The sequence below is a fragment of the Myotis myotis genome, unplaced genomic scaffold, assembly GCF_014108235.1.
Source record: "Myotis myotis isolate mMyoMyo1 unplaced genomic scaffold, mMyoMyo1.p scaffold_m19_p_3, whole genome shotgun sequence".
Classification (NCBI taxonomy): Eukaryota; Metazoa; Chordata; class Mammalia; order Chiroptera; family Vespertilionidae; genus Myotis; species Myotis myotis.
In genome coordinates this window covers 22,423,597-22,441,331 of record NW_023416335.1, presented here as the reverse complement: position 1 = coordinate 22,441,331, position 17,735 = coordinate 22,423,597, and the positions used below count along the sequence as shown (strand labels likewise).

Sequence of the window (17,735 nt, the reverse complement as noted above, 5' to 3'; positions counted from 1 at the left end):
AATGTAAGATAATTATGCACTTTTTTCTTCAGTCAACTAGTTTTAGTAGTAATAGTTTCAAAATCACTTTTCTATAATGTTTCTTTAAAATTTTAAGAAAAATTAAATAAAGCTTAGACTCTATTTTATTACTGTGTCTTATGAAAGGGCCAAATTTTTAACAAATACATTATGCTTTGGAGAAAGAACTAAGCTAATAAACAAATAAGTGTTTTACTTTTCTTATAACCAAATTAATTCTCATCATTACTGCAAGACTAAATATTTCTTTGTTCTTGTTACTGTTGTTCTTAGTATTCAGATTGCTCCATTCTACCCTTTTAGCGTATTATTTGATTCTTTTTTGCCCTTTGTTTACACAAACTATTGCAGACCAAATTCTAGCTTCATGTGTGAGAAAACCATTTTAAATATCTATAGCAAAGTTCATAATAAAAAGGATAAGAAAGCAAGTATTCCATTGACCAACAGAAATTATGATCTTGGAATCTTAAGATACAGGAACTAGTTTATAAAATTGTAAATAAAAAAATCTTAATCTCTCTCTCTCTGTGTGTGTGTCTTTCATACACATACACACACAGACATTCACATACACCTCATATATAGAATCAATTACAATTTATATTTACCCTCTGGTCATCACATATAGTGCCATCCGTTACATAGGTATTATCTGGATCTGTGACTTTTGAATCGAGTCTTGTAGCTGCTGACATACATATATGGCCACCCAGGTAAGTATATTGAACATCAAAATTTCTCGTTTCCGTTATACGTGTATTTGTCCAGTCACAAACTAGCTTTGCACACAAGGTGTTACTGGCAATATAAAGAAGAGAAAATTCCCCATATGTCACTTTGGGACACAATTTTTTAGGTAAATAACGATTAAAATATTAGAATAAAACATTACTCAGAACATAACACCAAGCTACTCAGAGCATACTCCATATTATTAAGTGCAACACATTAATTCATCCATATGTACTAAATTCATCTCTCACTTGAATTAAGTGACTTATTGCAGAAAACACATACACACAAACACATACATGCATTTGGGAAATAGGTAGGTTTTAAAATACACACTAAAAAGCACATCGAATTTCATGACAGTTTCCAAAGTCATCCTGTAGAAAATTCACTTCTTCTGCACATAGATACGTTCCACTTCTAGCAACTGAAAATAAAAAGTTCCAATTACTCATCTTACAAAAATTAAAACTAAAGTATGGTACATTAATACAGAGACATCTAGACAGCAGCAATATCCAATCAATGGCATCTACTGCAAGTATTTCATGTTACCCACTGGCTCTTCCAGAATGAGAAACACTCCCAAAAAACTACCCACTTGAGAAGAGAAAAAGTGGTATCATCTTCCAGAAATGACTTAAAACTCAGTCATTTATTTTCTGATATACAGTTCTAGTAATCTATTTCCTATATACCAATCTCATGAAATTTGCCTAACGGTCTGTTCTCTTTGTCTTATATTTACTAAGCTTATTTTGTTCTTGACATAATTCAAAGGTATTTTGATTTGCAATTTTATTTTCAAATTTGGATTTAAATAAACAATATATTTTTGTGGATTTTAGGGTGAGATGCTGACTTTAGAAAAACACAGTCCCAAAATGAACCCCTGAAAATCACACACAGTTATTACATTTTCCAAATAACTCCACACACTGTCTAGCTGGATCTCGACATACTCCATTATAGCAATAGGCGGTTTTATTGTTACATGGTTCTAAATTGATAGCTTTCATGTCTGGCACACAGATCTGAGATGTTCCAGTGCAAAATTCTGTAAAATCACATGGATCAATGCTTCTCCGACATATATGTCCTCTTGGGAATAGCTGTGAGGGAAAAATAAAATTGGGGGGAAGGAATACATTTTATTCAAATGATTTGAAGTGCTTCCCACATGGCAATAAATCAACTCTTACCACACTATTCCAAGCAAGGTATTATTATCTGCTATTATAATTTACATAAACTGTCATTATAGTTAAGAATCATGAGAGGCTAAATGAAATGTCAAAGATCACATACTACTCAGTACAGGAACAGGGGTGATATAACTCAGATTCCTGACTGATGCTATTGACATTAAGCTCAGCCACTGTGCATGTTATCCACTGAGCACGACACCCTTCTTTTGAAATAATTGACTCTATGCTAACCTATTATGAAGTTTAAGTGACCATGAACATAATGGCATCAGGTCACACCCAACACCATATTCGGAGGCAAGTATGTATGTGATGTTCTGAAAGAGGCGGAAATGTTTACACACAAGTCAGCGACTTTTTTTCCCATCTGGAAATGCTGCATTGCCTTTCAAGTAGTGTTGAGCTTTCTCATTGTTCCTAGTAACTTCAAATGTGAGAACAATGGTCAATTAGAGGTGGAGTCCAGTGACGGAGTAAGGGGCAGGAGGAGGCTGTTACCAAAGCAGAGGTTCAGGATGAAGTCTTTTCACAAGGCTGTTGCTCAGGTTTCATGATTGGACCTAACTGTTTGAAACAAAGGACCCTGTTGATTTACTAAGATATATATATATATATATATATATATATATATATATATATAGATATAGATATAGATATAGATATAGATATAGATATAGATATAGATATAGATATAGATATAGATATAGATATATTATTGAAACAAATATTTTTGTAAAGTATCAACCAAAAATGTAAAAAGATTAAGTGAGAGCATTGTGTTTGTAACTCTGATTTAGATTCTATTACCTTTTTAGCTACTTAAATAAAATTATACATTTACTTAAAAGCTCTAGAGAACTAGATCAGAAAAAATCCAAATGTCCATCAATTTTCACCTCAATTTTTAATAGGATCTAGTTAGTGAAAGCGTTCATAGTTGTAATGCTGTGGTTATACTAAATACTTACTTCAAGATCAATAGAAAATATGTTATATCAAGCTTTGCATATTTTTTTTTCAACTTTGGGTTCTTGGGGACAAATTAGACTCCTGAAATTCTGTCCTAATTCAGATACTAGTCTTACTCATATTTCTAAAATATGGCTGAATGGATATCATTTTCATTTCAAGCAATTTTTCTTTCAGGACGTACTCCATCTCTACCATGAGGGATTATGAATTTTAAATCTGCTCTGACTCAGGATGATAATCAGAAAACTTCTCCCTAGACACAGGGAAAGGATCAGTGGTGGAAATTTAACTCAGCAGGAGGAGGCATGGTTTCTTCTATTAGCAAGCAGAGAGGCAGATGTTGGCAAAGAAAGGATCTCTCTACTCTTCTGAGATATTGTACTGTGGACTAGACATGCCAGGAGATGCAATGAGTTATCTCTGTTACACTTGCAGAAACCTTGTTCAAGACCTGTCGACGAAATTGCAAGGATATGCAATAGAATTAGGATTCTATTGTTCCTGTTTGAAATATTCTCCTGAGCACTAAGTAAGACTCTCTTTTCCTAAATTTTATAAGTGTTTGTTTGTTCTCCTTTGCTTGGCCATTATCAAGATACAACCTTTTGTGACAGCAGAGAGTATTATGCTAATTGAAATAAGCCAGTCAGAGAAAGACAAATACCATATGATTTCACATACTTGTAAGTGAAATCCAATGGACAAATTAAAGAAACAAACAAAATAGAAACAGACTCATAAATACAGACTGACAGCTGTCAAAGGGTAGAGGTGCTGGGCACTGGCTAGAACAGGGGAAGGGATTAAACAGTACAAATCGGTAGCTGCAGAATAGCCACAGAGTTGCAGTTTGCAACATGGGGAATATAGTAAAAAATGTGGAGAAAACTGGGTGTGGGGCCAGGTGGGCCACAGGGAGTCCACTCTATGAGGAGCATGGTTGTCTGACCACTTTGCTCTACATCTGAAACTGGTGATGAATGGAATTAAATTTAAACTCTGGCTGATCTCTCTCTATAAAACCCTAATATGCAAATAGACCAAATAGCAGAGCAACCAAATAACTGAACAAGCAGTCGCTATAATGTGAGCTGACAACCACAGGTCATACATGAAACATGGCAGATGTCGGCAGCAGGTGGCTGAGCCCTGAAAATCGTGGGCGTCTGCCACAGTGGGATGATGGAGCAGGTGAGCAGGTGTGACAGACCAAGGAAGGGCACCGGTTGCTGTCATTGGGGAAGCCTCTTGTGATTACTGAAAATTCTTTGCTCCCGCATGCCATGGTCCCGCCCAGAGCTCACACCTGCTGCCAGCGCCGGCCCTGCTTGCACCTGCTGCTGACTCTGGAGCCACTGCTCACACCGGCTGCCGGCACCCAGCTCCCAGCCCAATCGCTTGGCACCATCAGCAGGTGTGAGCAATGGCCACTGGCCGCATTCCCCCCTCAGGGCTTCTTCACCGCCCCCTGCTCTAAAGGGGTGATTGGTGCCAGTAGTTGCCTCTTGCAACTGCTGCCACCGCCAGCCCTGCTTGCACCCACTGCCAGTGCAGGAGCCATCAGTTGCACCCACTGCTGGTGCTGGCCCCGCTCACACTGACAGCCATTGCTGGAACCGCTGCTCGCACCCAATGCTGGCACCAGCCCCAATCGTTCCGTGCCATCAGCGGGTGTGAGCAAGGCCAGTGCCATCAGCAAATGAGAGCGGGTCTGCCAGCAGACAGGAGACTGGGGGCCATGGCAGGAGGGGTGGGCTGGGGCGCAGAGGATGGGCTGAGACCCGCCCCTGTGCTGACTGCAGCCTCATGGACCACAGTGCCTTTCAAGGTGCATGAATTCCTCCACTGTCCTATATAATAAAGAGGTAATATGCAAATTGACCATCACTCCAACACACAAGATGGCCGCCCCATGTGGTCAAAGATGGACACTACAAGATGGCCAGCAGGGGAGGGCAGTTGTGAGGGACCAGGCCTGCAGGGCAGCATAGCTAGGGGTGACCAGGCCAGCAAGGGAGGGCAGTTAGGGGCAATCGGGCAGGCAGGGGAGCAGTTAGGCATCAATCAGGCTGGCAGTGGAGTGGTTAGGAGGTGATTAGGCTGGAAGGCAGGTGAGCGTTTGGGAGCCAGCAGTTCTGGATTGCTGTTTAGGCTCAGTGGGATCGGACCTAAACAGGCAGTTGGACATCCCTCTAGGGCAGTGATGGCGAACCTATGACACACGTGTCAGAGGTGACACGCGAACTCATTTTTTTAGTTGATTTTTCTTTGTTAAATGGCATTTAAATATATAAAATAAATATCAAAAATATAAGTCTTTGTTTAACTATGGTTGCAAAGATCAAAAAATTTCTATATGTGACACAGCACCAGAGTTAAGTTAGGGTTTTTCAAAATGCTGACACGCCGAGCTCAAAAGGTTCGTCATCACTGCTCTAGGGTTCCCAGATTGGAGAGGATGCAGGCTGGGCTGAGGGACACACAACACCGCCCCCATGCACAAATTCTGTGCACCGGGCCTCTAGTAATAGAATAGAATACTACTAAAGTGCTAAGTGGTGGTTATGGTTTGATTGATTTTCATTATAAAACAAATTCCAGAATATGATAATAGTATTTTTTAACCACTATTTAGAAAATAAAAGAACTCTTCAGCTTATTCTTCTAAAAAGTGAAGTCATGTAATGTCAAATGATATTTTAGTCCCTTGATATTTAAATAACAAAAGCTGTATATCTGGAAGTTTTCACCTTTGTTGTTCAACTATAACATTAAAATTATACTATATCTAAGGTGTTAAAAAATAGTATCAGAAGCAAGCCTTATTTCAATTTTTAGTAAGCTTGAATTTAAAGTCCACATATAGTTAGAATACTCATATCTTTAAAAATTTCACAGATAAAGTATATATAAGAAATTCATAATAAACATCATATTGCACAAATTTTTTAAAAAGACACAACTGACCACTACATAACATGTATTATACAGTACCAATTACATTTTTTTAAATTGTATATAGAATTGTCTGTGTACTGGTTAGAAACAAGTTATTCATTGCTATATTTCAGCAATACAGTTGGTTAAATTACTGTCTTCCATATCTTCGCACTTTGATTTATTTCTATCTAAATAGAAATGTCATTTATAAAACACTAGAGGCCCAGCGCACAAAATCATGCGTGTAGGGTCCCTAGGCCTAGCCTCCTGTGATCAGGGCCATCTCTGCCTGTTCACCAGTCCCCAAGACATATGCTGCCTCCATCGCTGGGCTGTCAGGCCTTTGGGATCACCAGTTCATCCCTGGCTGCTCAAGGACTCAGGCCTATGGGAAAGTGTGCGCCAGTGACTTCACTTCCATGCAGGTGTGCCAGCTGCTGATGGAACGCACTGCCTGCTCGGGGCCACTTACGCGGGCACCGCCACCACTGTTGCAGGGGCGGTACATGCGCATGGAGGTGAAGTCACCAGTGCACGCTTTCCCACAGGCCTGAGCTCCCGAGCAGCCAGGAGTGAGCTGGTGATCCCAACAGTCTGACAGCTGCCCGGTCCCCCGTCACCCACCCCTATTCCCCCATTCACCATCACTGATTCATCAGAGCCTGCTGGCTGGGGGCAGGGACCAAGAGGTCAGCCATTCAGCCTGCTCACCAGTCCCAGTCGAACTCCGCCGCCACTCCCAGGCCAGGGATTAGAGACGGGGATGTAGTCAATGCCACCTGATGGAGCCTGGTTGAGCGGTAGTTTTGGTCATGACACTATGTCCTCTGGCCTTTTATTATAGAGACTAGTGGCCCAGTGCACGAAATTTGTGCGGGGGGTGGGGGAGGGGTACCCTCCAGCCTGGCCTGCACCCTCTCCAATCTGGGACTCCTGGACATCCCTCTCACAATTCAGGACCACTGGCTCCTAACCATTCGCCTGCCTCTCTGCGTGATGGCCCCTAACCGCTTCTGCCTGCCAGCCTGATCTCCCCCTAACAGCTCCCCTGCAGGCCTGATTGAAGCCTAACTGCTCCCCTTCTGCCTCCTCCGCTGGGACCCGCCTCCTCTGTGCGAGGCAGCAGAGACACAAGGACTGGCCTCCTCTGCACCACACAGAGCCGCAGAACTGCTAGGCCTCACCACTCGGAGCGGGCCACGCCTCCTCTGTGTGCATGGCCATCTTGTGGCAGCCATCTTGTGGTGGCCATATTGTGGCAATGTCGCACACGAAGGCCACCTAAGCTTTTATTAGTATAGATTAGATAAAATTGTTAAAATTTGAAAATGAATTGGTGTAATTAGCCCACTTGAAAGTAGAAAAGAGAAGAAAAAAGGAAGACTTTTACCCTTAGGGCCAATAAAGAAAGAGAGCAGTCTTAAATGAGAGCAAACGCAAAGTTCTATTCTAACACATATAAAATTAATGACAACCAACAAAGTACATTTAGCTCTTGCCCTGAAGCTTTTAGCAGCTTGTACTGTGGATTTTCACTCAACCAAATGTAGTGATTATCTCCTTTTTAAAGAGCTTGGGATGTAGGTAAATGCAATGGACTATTTAGAAAAGCTGTATTGCACTGGTTTGGAGACAAAGGTCAGGATGAGAGCTCTAATGAAGGGAAAAGGAACAAGATTTACTGCTAAGAAGTAGAAGCCCTACACTGGCCTCTACATTCATGTGCCTTAAGTACAACTGACCATTGATTCTAATTCTAACCCACAGAGTAAAAATGAACATATATAGAACAAAGCAGAATAATGTTGTGAGAGATTTCATTGAAACAGAAAATATCTTTAATCCACTTTCATGTCCGTCATAGACTCCTGAAAGGGACACTAAATGAGGTGCTATAATGATGCAAACCACAGAAGACAAAACCTAACCAATCCCCTCTCAGATGTGGCTACAGAGAAAAACATGAATGGAAAACTTCCCAAGAGAAATCAATTCAATCCTCCACTTCTAGGCCAGGAGTCCTTGACCAAGGCAAACTTCACTACTTTATATGCTACATATTCCACATAGATTCCTTTTTCTAGTATTTTCAAAATCAGGTTTTTAAAAGTACTGTCTTTTATTGGAGCATTGCATGTCAACTGTGTGTTAGCTGGCTCATTTATAATTTTGTCGTAAGCTGTTTCATGCTGAAGAGCTTCACTCAGGCAGCACCGTGAGAAATTCATAGCACCCAAATAATCTAAAATTGGTATTGAGTGCAATAACTAGATGGGTCTTGAATAGAAAATGAAACAATACAGAGAGTAGTGGAGCTAAATAGTAGGTAGAAAAAGACCTAAAGACATCATCTAAATTCTAAAGCCAACAGTGCGTGAATAGGGTACGTAAAGTAGCATATTTGAAAGATGTGTACAAACAAGTTTTTAAAAAACTAAAGCAGAAAGAAAGCACAAGAAAACAACAATTTCATGAGGGAAAACGGTTATATTTAGAAAGCTTACCAGACAAGTTTTGTTGTCACAGCATGGTCCACTGCCACATTCTGCAGCTACAGTGAGTGTACAAGTTTCAGAATTACAGCATTTTGTAAAATCACATTCCTAAAAGCAAATACAATCAAATTAAATAATTAGAATTTGCCATCAAATAGATTTTATTTGTCAAAATAAACTGTTTGTCTCTAAGTTAAATACAATTACAGTATAATTTTTACTTCTGTATTTACTAGTATTTATAGCACTGCTTCATTTGAAATTATGATATTTTCAATATAGAAAACGATGGTAATAAATTATGCATAATTACATGCTCAAGAAATTGAACTTTTACTTATTTTATGCAATTAATTTCAATCCCCTTTGGTTTTGTAAACATATACATACCAATGAATTTCTACATTTATATTTTTTTATCAAATACACTAGAGGCTTGGTGCACAAAAATTTTTGCACTCAGGGGGTGTCCTTCAGCCTGGCATGTGCCCTCTTGCAGTCTGGGACTGCTCGGGGGATAACCACCTGCTGTCTTTGGCCCACTCCCCAGGGGATTGGAACTAAGCTGACAGTCAGACATCCCTCTGGCAGCCCGGGAGCCCTCAGTGGATGTCCACTTGCCAGTGGAGAGCAGGCCTAAGCTGAAGTCAGGCATCCTTAGCGCTGCAGAGGCGGGAGAGGCTCCCACCACCACCGCTGTACTGGTAGCCATCAGCCTGGCATGTGGCTGAACCGAGCTCCCCCTGTGAGAGCACACTGACCACCAGAGGGCAGCTCCTGCATTGAGTGTCTGCCCCCTGGTGGTCAGTGTGTGTCATAGTGACCAGTCATTCCCAGTTGTTCTGCTGTTAGGGTCAGTTTACATATTACCCTTTTATTATATGGGATAGAGGCCTGGTGCATGGGTGGGAGCCAGCTGGTTTGCTGTGAAGGGTGTCCCGGATCAGGGTGGGGGTCCCGCTAGGGTGCCTGACCAGCCTGGGTAAGGGGCTGAGGGCTGTTTTCAGACTGGCCACATCCCCTTCAGAGTGGGGGTCCCACTGGGGTGCCTGGCCAGCTTGGGTGATGGGCTAAGGACTGTTTTGGGGCTGGCCATACCCCCTTCGGGGGGGGGGGTCCTGCTGGGGTGCCTGGCCAGCCTGGGTGAGGGGCTGAGGGCTGTTTGCAGGCTGACCACAGCCCCTTCAGGGTGGGGGTTCCCACTTGGATGCCTGGCCAGCATGGGTGAGAGGCTGATGGCTGTTTGTAGGCTAGTCATGGCCCCCAGCCACCCAAGCTCCCAGTGGAGGCTGACTGGAAGCAGATATCTGGGGTTTATTTATCTTCTATAATTGAAACTTTGTTGCCTTCAGCAGAGGCCAGAGCCAGCCAGGGCAGGTAGGAAGCTTGGCTTCCTCCATCGCCAGGACAACCAAGCCTCCTGCTTGCTCCAGGTCTGTGGCTGCCGGCCGCCATCTTGGTTGGGTTAATTTGCATATAGTCGCTCTGATTGGCTGGTGGGCATGCCTTGGGGCATAGTGAAGGTATGGTCAATTTGCATGTTTCTCTTTTATTATATTTCCATATCAAGTCTTCTCAAGAAATAATTTTAGAAATGTATAACAAGTTATGATTGTGATGAAATATGTGACAAAATAGAGGTTTATAAATTATGATATTTTGGTATTATAAGAAATGTTTCAGAGAAAATTGTAGTCATTATTTGCTTAGCTCTAAATGGAAGAAAATTTTACCTATGGACCTGGAGAACATAATACTAAATGAAATAGAACAATGAGAGAACGGCAAATACCATATAATTTCACTCATATGTGAAAGCAAATGAACAAGCCGACCTACTAAGAAAAATAGAAACACATTCATAGGTAGGGAGCAGGCATTCATCTCTTGTGATGGGGTGGTTGGGGTGTTGAGGGAGGTTCGTTGGGAGTTGAGGGATTAAGCAAAATAGAAAAAAAAATAGAGAACGATAGAGAAGGCAGTAATAAGAGGGTAGTTATGTCAGTAAAGGCCTATCTCAAAAACAAGTGAAATCCCAAATAAACAACTTAGCATTCCATCTTAAAGAACTAGAAAAAGGGCCCTGTCTGGGTTGCTCAGATGGTTCCAGTGTTTTCCAGATACAATAAGTTTGCAGGTGTGACCCCTTGTGGCGGCACATACAAGAATCAACCAATAAATGCTTACGTAAGTGGAACAACAAATCAGTGTTCAAATATACCCATTCTGTTTACAGTCCCCTTTATGAAACAATGCAAATCAATTGGGTGAGAAACCACCCCAAAAGTTCCATATAAACCAAATGGCCTCTTACAGAGATAAACCACAAATAGGAGACTGTCCATCTGAAAAAAACAAAGAAACAAACAAAAACCAGAAATAGCCCACTTACTGATTACCTAAATAATAAGATCACTAGCACCCCTCCCTACAAAACTCACCTCATGCCAAGAAAACTTAGTTTACTGGAGAAACAGCATACAAATGCTCCTCCTACAATATTGATGATAAACTGCTGACACTTCAAAGCAGTGAATACTGATGAAAATGTGCAAAAGATATGAAAAGACCATTCAAGCATAAGAAAACCAAAATAATTAAGATATCCTCAATTCAAAGTTTTATATGCATATATAACTCTTGACATAGCACATTCACCTATTGGTATACACCCTTAAGAAATGCAGGCTCATGTACAGCAGCAGGGATGTGCAAGAACAGTCATAACTGCATGAATCTTAGTAGCCAAAGAGTGAAATAAATTTAAGTTTTCATGGACATAGAAAGGATAAGTTATAATATTCATAAAATTAATACTAAGAACAATGAAAACAATTGGATTATACCTACCTTAAGGAAACTGATAAACATGACAAGTACAATATTGGGTGAAAGACCAATTTCTTAGATCATGTAAACCATATGATTGTAAGTTGTAAAAAGGTAGTAAACAGTCAACCAAACCAAGTTGCATAAAGATGCAAAAAATAAGATGTAAAACTATGATGAGCAGCAAAGTACTGAAACAATTACCATCAAATACTATATGTTGGTTTGTGGGAAGAGGCATGTTATAGAGAGAAGACACAAAAAGAACTTTGGCATCGGTAAAATTTGTTTTGGCCTAAGTGCAAATTATTCGGGTGCTTATAATTCATTACACTCTCCATCCATATTTCATGTATATACCTCATGTGTGTTATATATCACAAGGAAATAATGAGAATGAAAATTTTTATTGCTAAACAATCATAGGTAGAGTACTGCTTTTCAAGAGTACTGTTGTCCTAAAATATAGTTTAAGGAAATAATTTTAGAAGGAATCTTTGACATATAAAAAACTAAAGGAATGGTAGGTAAAATAAAGTAACTATGTTTTAATAAAGTCTTCAATGTACTTTTTACTATAAAGTGTGAGGTGACAGAAATGAAATATTAACAAACATTGTATATAAACTAGTTGAGTCAGACACACTGTTATTTTCGAGAAGGTAGCCCAGATATTGTTAAACATTAAATAAGCATGGTAAAAATGAAAACATAATAGAAAGAATAATCACAATAATGTCTAAGGTGATAATCTTATAAATCAAATACAGATTAAATAATAAGTGAAAACAATGTAGATATTGAAGGTAATTGTATAGAAAAACTAAATGATAATAGAGAAATATCGGGGACATGCTAAATGAAAGAAAGCTGGTGTGTGCATACCGATAGAGACAGAGACAGAGAGATAGAGAGACAGAGATAGTAATGGAGATAGAGGTAGATATGTCTGACTTTAAAACAGAAAGCAGCATTAGAGATAAGATGACTCACTATTTGATGGTACAAAGTTAATATCTTGGAAGGTATAACTATTGTAAGTTTGCACCATGTAAAACAGCTTTAAAATATAAAGAATGAATTGAGTAAATTCTAGTGAGGAGGAGGCAAATACAACTATCATTGGAGGTATCAATATAATTTCTCAAGCGCTGAGAGATCAAAAAATCAAAATTAATAAAAATACAGAGATTTTGAGTCATTCACTTACAATTGTAATGTAATCAAGTTATACGGAATTTTTTCCCTAATAATTAGAAAGCCTTCATATTTTCTAGAAAATCTATATCATTCACAACATCACAATGAATAAGTATATGAGGACAGTCACAACAAAATTCACTGATTAATTAATTATCTTACCAAGCATAACTGAAAAAAATAATAGCAAAAAATAAATATAACAATAGTGAATGATGCATTATGATTTATTCTAATCTGTTCAAACAAGTTAAAATAAATGAAGTTCCGCAGATGCAAGGACGGAAATTAAGAGAAGAGGGGGTAAACAACACACATTGTATAACTTTGGGAATCAGTACTCACTTGGGAAGAATTCAGGAGATGATTTAGGTGACTATATTATTGAGGGTGCTAATTTTTATGATACAGAAAGGTGAGTGTTGCTATTAATGGTAGCACAATGAAGAAAATCGTATTGAATCCATGGTACACTTACCTGTACTTACTCTATACTTAAATTCTTCAAACGTTTCAAATTCAGGATGCGTCTGTTCTCACATGCCCAATATCTCCATGTCTTAGATAGTTGTTGAAATGGTGCAGCATTTGACAAAAAGCCCTTCCCTGTTGTATCACAATCTTATAAGCAGAAAAACAAGTCTTTAGCTACTCATTAATGATTGACACTAACCTCCGGAGGGCCACAATCACATTGCTCTTCCCCTTCCACAATTCCATTGCCACATTCTGATGCTCTTCCTTGGACAACCACTTTTGAAATGGTTGGATTTTGAAGACATTCAAATTCAGGCTGTGAAACTACACGTTTAAATTCATTCACGCTGCAACTGCTAAACAGCTTTACACCATGGGAACGTCTAAAATTAAATTATATTCTTCAGATAAATGGAGTAAAATCAGTATCAAACTAACACTCTTCAATATGGCACTACATATTAATTCTGTACAACTTCAGACAGAGAAAAACAAGGAGGGGAGAGTGCTTTGATTTTTAATACAAGTCATAGAAAATGTGAGCAACGAGTTCATTTATATTATAATTTAATATAATAGAATTCTAGTAAGTAGGGGAAGTTAAAGTGACATGAGTTAGGGATATATTAAAACACAACAGTGCTTGACACACAAAAGTTCTATTTAAGTGGATGAGTCAAAGATTTCTGAGCTCCCAGGTCAGTGAGATTTTTAGTGGTCCCACTGTGTTAATTTATTTTAATTCTGTATTGATTAAGGCAGTGGTCAACAAACTGCGGCTCACGAGCCACATGTGGCTCTTTGGCACCTTGAGTGTGGCTCTTCCACAAAATACCGACTTCTGTGCATGGGCCACGAAGTTTCAATCTCACTGTACGTGTATGCCCGCACGTGGTATTTTGTGGAAGAGCCACACTCAAAGGGCCAAAGAGCCACATGTGGCTCGCGAGCCTCAGTTTGCTGACCACTGGATTAAGGTATTACATATGTGTGCTTATCCCCCCATTGCCCAACCCCGCTCTTGCCCTCACCCCGCTAGTGTCTGTGTCCATTATTTAGGCTTATATGCACACATACTAGTCTTTTGGTTGATCTCTCCCCCTTCCCCCAACCCCCCTCCCTTCCCTCTGAGGTTTGAGGGTCTGATCGATGCTTCTCTGTCTCTAGATCTGTTTTTATTCATCAGTTTATGTTGTTCATTATATTCCACAAATGAGTGACATCATTGTGTTCATTTTATTTCCTCGTGCACAGCTACTTACTTCATGCGGGTCTTATTTTGTTAGTGAATTGAACCCACCTGCTGGTAACTTTGGTGTGTTCCAGTTTGGGAAACATAGATTATGCCTTGGGTTTTTTTTGTTTGTTTTCCTACTTTTACTCTTTATTTTGTCAGAAACTTGGGGGGACTAAATTACCATCTGACTTCCATCTTCTCCCTTTTCTTAAAACATAGTCCTCCCTAGGAATGGAACCATCCTCTCTAATTCTAATATTGTCTTCCTTTCTATGACAAGCCCGCAAAGCTACATCTTAGGCACCTCTTTCACTAGTTTCAACTTCTTTCTAAATGAGCTGTCCATGGTTTTAATTCCCATCAATATGCAGATGGCTCACATATTCTAGATCCCTTGTCCTCAGAGATCCTAACTGTGCACTTAACTCATAAATGACTCAGGGCCCCCGATATAGCATTTAAAACTGCCTCAAGATTTCCCAGTTTCTCCTACCCGAAAACATTTGCCTTTTTCACTAAACATTTGCCTTTTAATTAACTTGTGATATCCAAAAATCTACAAATAATTCTTGCCATCTCCACTTCTCTCAATCTTAATAAATTGACGTAATTATGATAATCATCTCCCCAATATTATTATGATTTCCCTCTGTGTATTTTTTATTCATTTTTAAGATAATTTTTATTATCCATACTGTATAAATCAATTTAAAATGTGGTGTGTCACACTGACCATAAAACCCCACCTCTCACATCATGATTACGCAATCAGGCTCTATCCTACATGCCCCATGGCAGTTACTCCTGGACCTCTTCCCTGATGGATTGTTCTTTAGCCTCCTTGCAGTTTACTTTATTCCCCTTATGCCTTCTATATGTGTCCTTATAGTCCAGGCCATGCCTCTTGCTTTTCATTGTCATCCCCTTAGCCCCTCAATCTCCTCTTAGTTGTCTGTTGAGTTTCTCAAGCTTGCTGCCATCCAAGATTCACTCGCCTGCCCTCCCTCAGTGGTATTCAATACGTTCTCTAGATGAATAGATTCATTCCTTCTCTTCAGGGCCCTACAGAATTATTTCCTAGGCCACATTACTACTATTAGAAAATTTCCTCTCCCTATGAATTCCCTATTTACTCCTTCTGGGCACCTATCATTAGATGTTTATATTTTGTTTATTCTATGGACACTTTTTCTTCCTGTCCCTAATGCACTAATATTAGATATTTAGGACTTACTTACCTTGTTAACCATTGGTAAGGCAAGCACACAACCCTGCAACACAGTCAATGCCCATTACATTTTCAAAATGAATCAATAAATTTCACTTCAAGACTATAGCAAGCCCCAGAAAGTCACTAACAACAAATTCTTTCTCTGTAGACTGTAACATTGAATATAGAAATATTAAGTACATTTTCTACAATATCGAATCCTGGTTGTAATTAATAGTCATTAAATAACGTATATATTTCATAAAAATCTTTTTTACTCATAAGTTGTATTGCAAGCAATTATACATCAAAGACTACTACAAACATTCCACCAAAAACTACATAGAGTTTATAGAAACAACACCTTACATTGCTTGAGGATTCATAATGCATGCAGCTCCTGGACAGTAACAATTATTGATGTCATCATATCTTAATCCCAGATTAACTCCAAGCAGCTGTGCCATAACAACTGAAAAAGCCTCTAGAGATATCCTCTTTGGATACTAAATACAAAAAAAAAAAAAGTATTGCTTAAATTATTTCTCCATCCTTTTGATCATTTCAATTAATAATTTGGGGGCATACTGCCTAAATGCAAATATAAATTTAAGAAAATAGCATAAAAAGTTGGTAAATTGTGATGTGTTTTATTTTTTTAAGAAATGGTATTTTTAGTCCAAATGGAATTGACAAGAAACTGAGAAAATTAGCGCGATTTTTGTGGTTTTATTTCGTTAGTGTTTGAAATCCAAATAATTTTTTTTGAGAATAAACATTGCTTTAGTCACTATTATTTTTCCAGTGAATACTCAAGTGAGCAGGCGCCTGGCGGTCACTGGTCTGGCCAAGGAGCAGAAAGGTGAGTGGTAAAGTGGCCTTCCCCAGGAGGGGCAACAGCCACCAGGGCAAGGGCCACCTCGGTGGGGTACCCAGCAGCGCGGTGTCCCTCCACAAGGTGGCGCCACTCCTCAACCCCGGCCTCTGGAAGGCGGGTCCCTGCCCCTCCCCGCGGGCATCCTTCCACACCAGCAGCCATCGCCCTTGTTCCCAGCTGGGCCAACCCATGGGCCATGTCTTGTGGCTGATACAGAACCTCACACTCTGCGGGGGAGGCAGATCTCCGCCCACAGGCCCCAACCCTGGGCACCAGCCCCCTCCCGTGCACCCCACCCCGGCGCAGCTCTGCATCCCTTGGCCGCCTGCCTCCTGGCCGGCCACTTTGCCGGAGCCGCGGCGATCACCCAGGAGCTGCCCCTCAGGCGGACACGCGGCCAGGGCCGCCTTGGGGAGGCCTCTGCGCACACCTGCACCGACAGGTTTCTCCGCAGTGGCCCCTGGAGGGCCGCTTCGCCAAACCCGCAGCGCTCACCTGGTAGCCGCCCCTCAGGTGGAGGCCTGTACCTGTGCCTGTGGACCCTTGGCCACCGCGGCCCCGCCCCATTCCTCACTTACAAGTCCACGCCCACCCGCGCCTGCTGGACGGGCAGCCTCCTGATCAGTCCTTACTGTGAAGGCGTCCCAACCAATTTGTATCCGACCCTATGTGAGTATAGGTGTATGGAATATTCCATGCAATAAGAACAAAATATACCACATTCTCTTCAAGAGTGCATAAACATTCTCCGGTGTGGACCACTTTAGGCTACAAAAGTCTCACAACTTTGAAAATATTGAAATTATACAAGGTATCTTTCTAATGCCAATGGCGTGAAACTACTAATTAATGAGAAGAAAAGCTTAAAAATTCACATGACTGTGAGACTTCAACAACATACTCTTAAATATTAATGAATCCAAAGAAGTGAAAAGGAAATTAGAAAATACCTTCAGAAAAATGAAAATTAAAAAAGAACATATCCAAACTTATGGGATCCACCAGAAGTTAGGCTATGAGGAAAATGTTTAGCTGTAAATGCATACATTAAAAACAAAGAACCCTGGCCTGTGTGGCTCAGTTGGTTCAGCACCATCCCATTCACCAAGGGGTCACTGGTTTTTTCATTCCCCATCAGGGCACATGCCTGGATTGCAGGCTTACACCCATGGTGGGGATCATGCAGGAAGCAGCTGAAAGTATTTTTTCTCTCATTGATGATTCTCTCTCTCCCTCTCCCTTCTTCTCTCTCTAAATCTAAAATCAGCCCTAACCGGTTTGGCTCAGTGGATAAAGTGTCGGCCTGCGGACTGAAGGGTCCCAGGTTCGATTTCGGTCAAGGGCATGCACCTTGGTTGCGGGCACATCCCCAGTGGGGGGTGTGCAAGAGGCAGCATATCGATGTTTCTCTCTCATCGATGTTTCTAGCTCTCTATCCCTCTCCCTTCCTCTCTGTAAGAAAATCAATAAAATATATTTTTAAAAAATAAATAAATCTAAAATCAATTAGAAACCATATTAAAAAAAAAAAAAC

At 40.4% G+C, this 17,735-nt stretch overlaps 1 protein-coding gene across 1 annotated transcript in view; it reads right to left on the bottom strand.

The window, feature by feature from the left end:
- LOC118649823 (A disintegrin and metallopeptidase domain 3-like) overlaps positions 1-17,735 on the bottom strand; it is a 116,943-nt gene that overhangs the window by 29,828 nt on the left and 69,380 nt on the right. Inside the window, exons 11-16 of the mRNA XM_036297238.1 lie at positions 15,694-15,830; positions 13,074-13,260; positions 8,381-8,479; positions 1,673-1,868; positions 1,093-1,183; positions 633-822 (exon numbers count right to left, since the gene is read on the bottom strand). Of these exons, the coding sequence (XP_036153131.1) occupies positions 633-822; positions 1,093-1,183; positions 1,673-1,868; positions 8,381-8,479; positions 13,074-13,260; positions 15,694-15,830 (900 nt within the window). The remainder of the gene's footprint in view (positions 1-632; positions 823-1,092; positions 1,184-1,672; positions 1,869-8,380; positions 8,480-13,073; positions 13,261-15,693; positions 15,831-17,735) is intronic.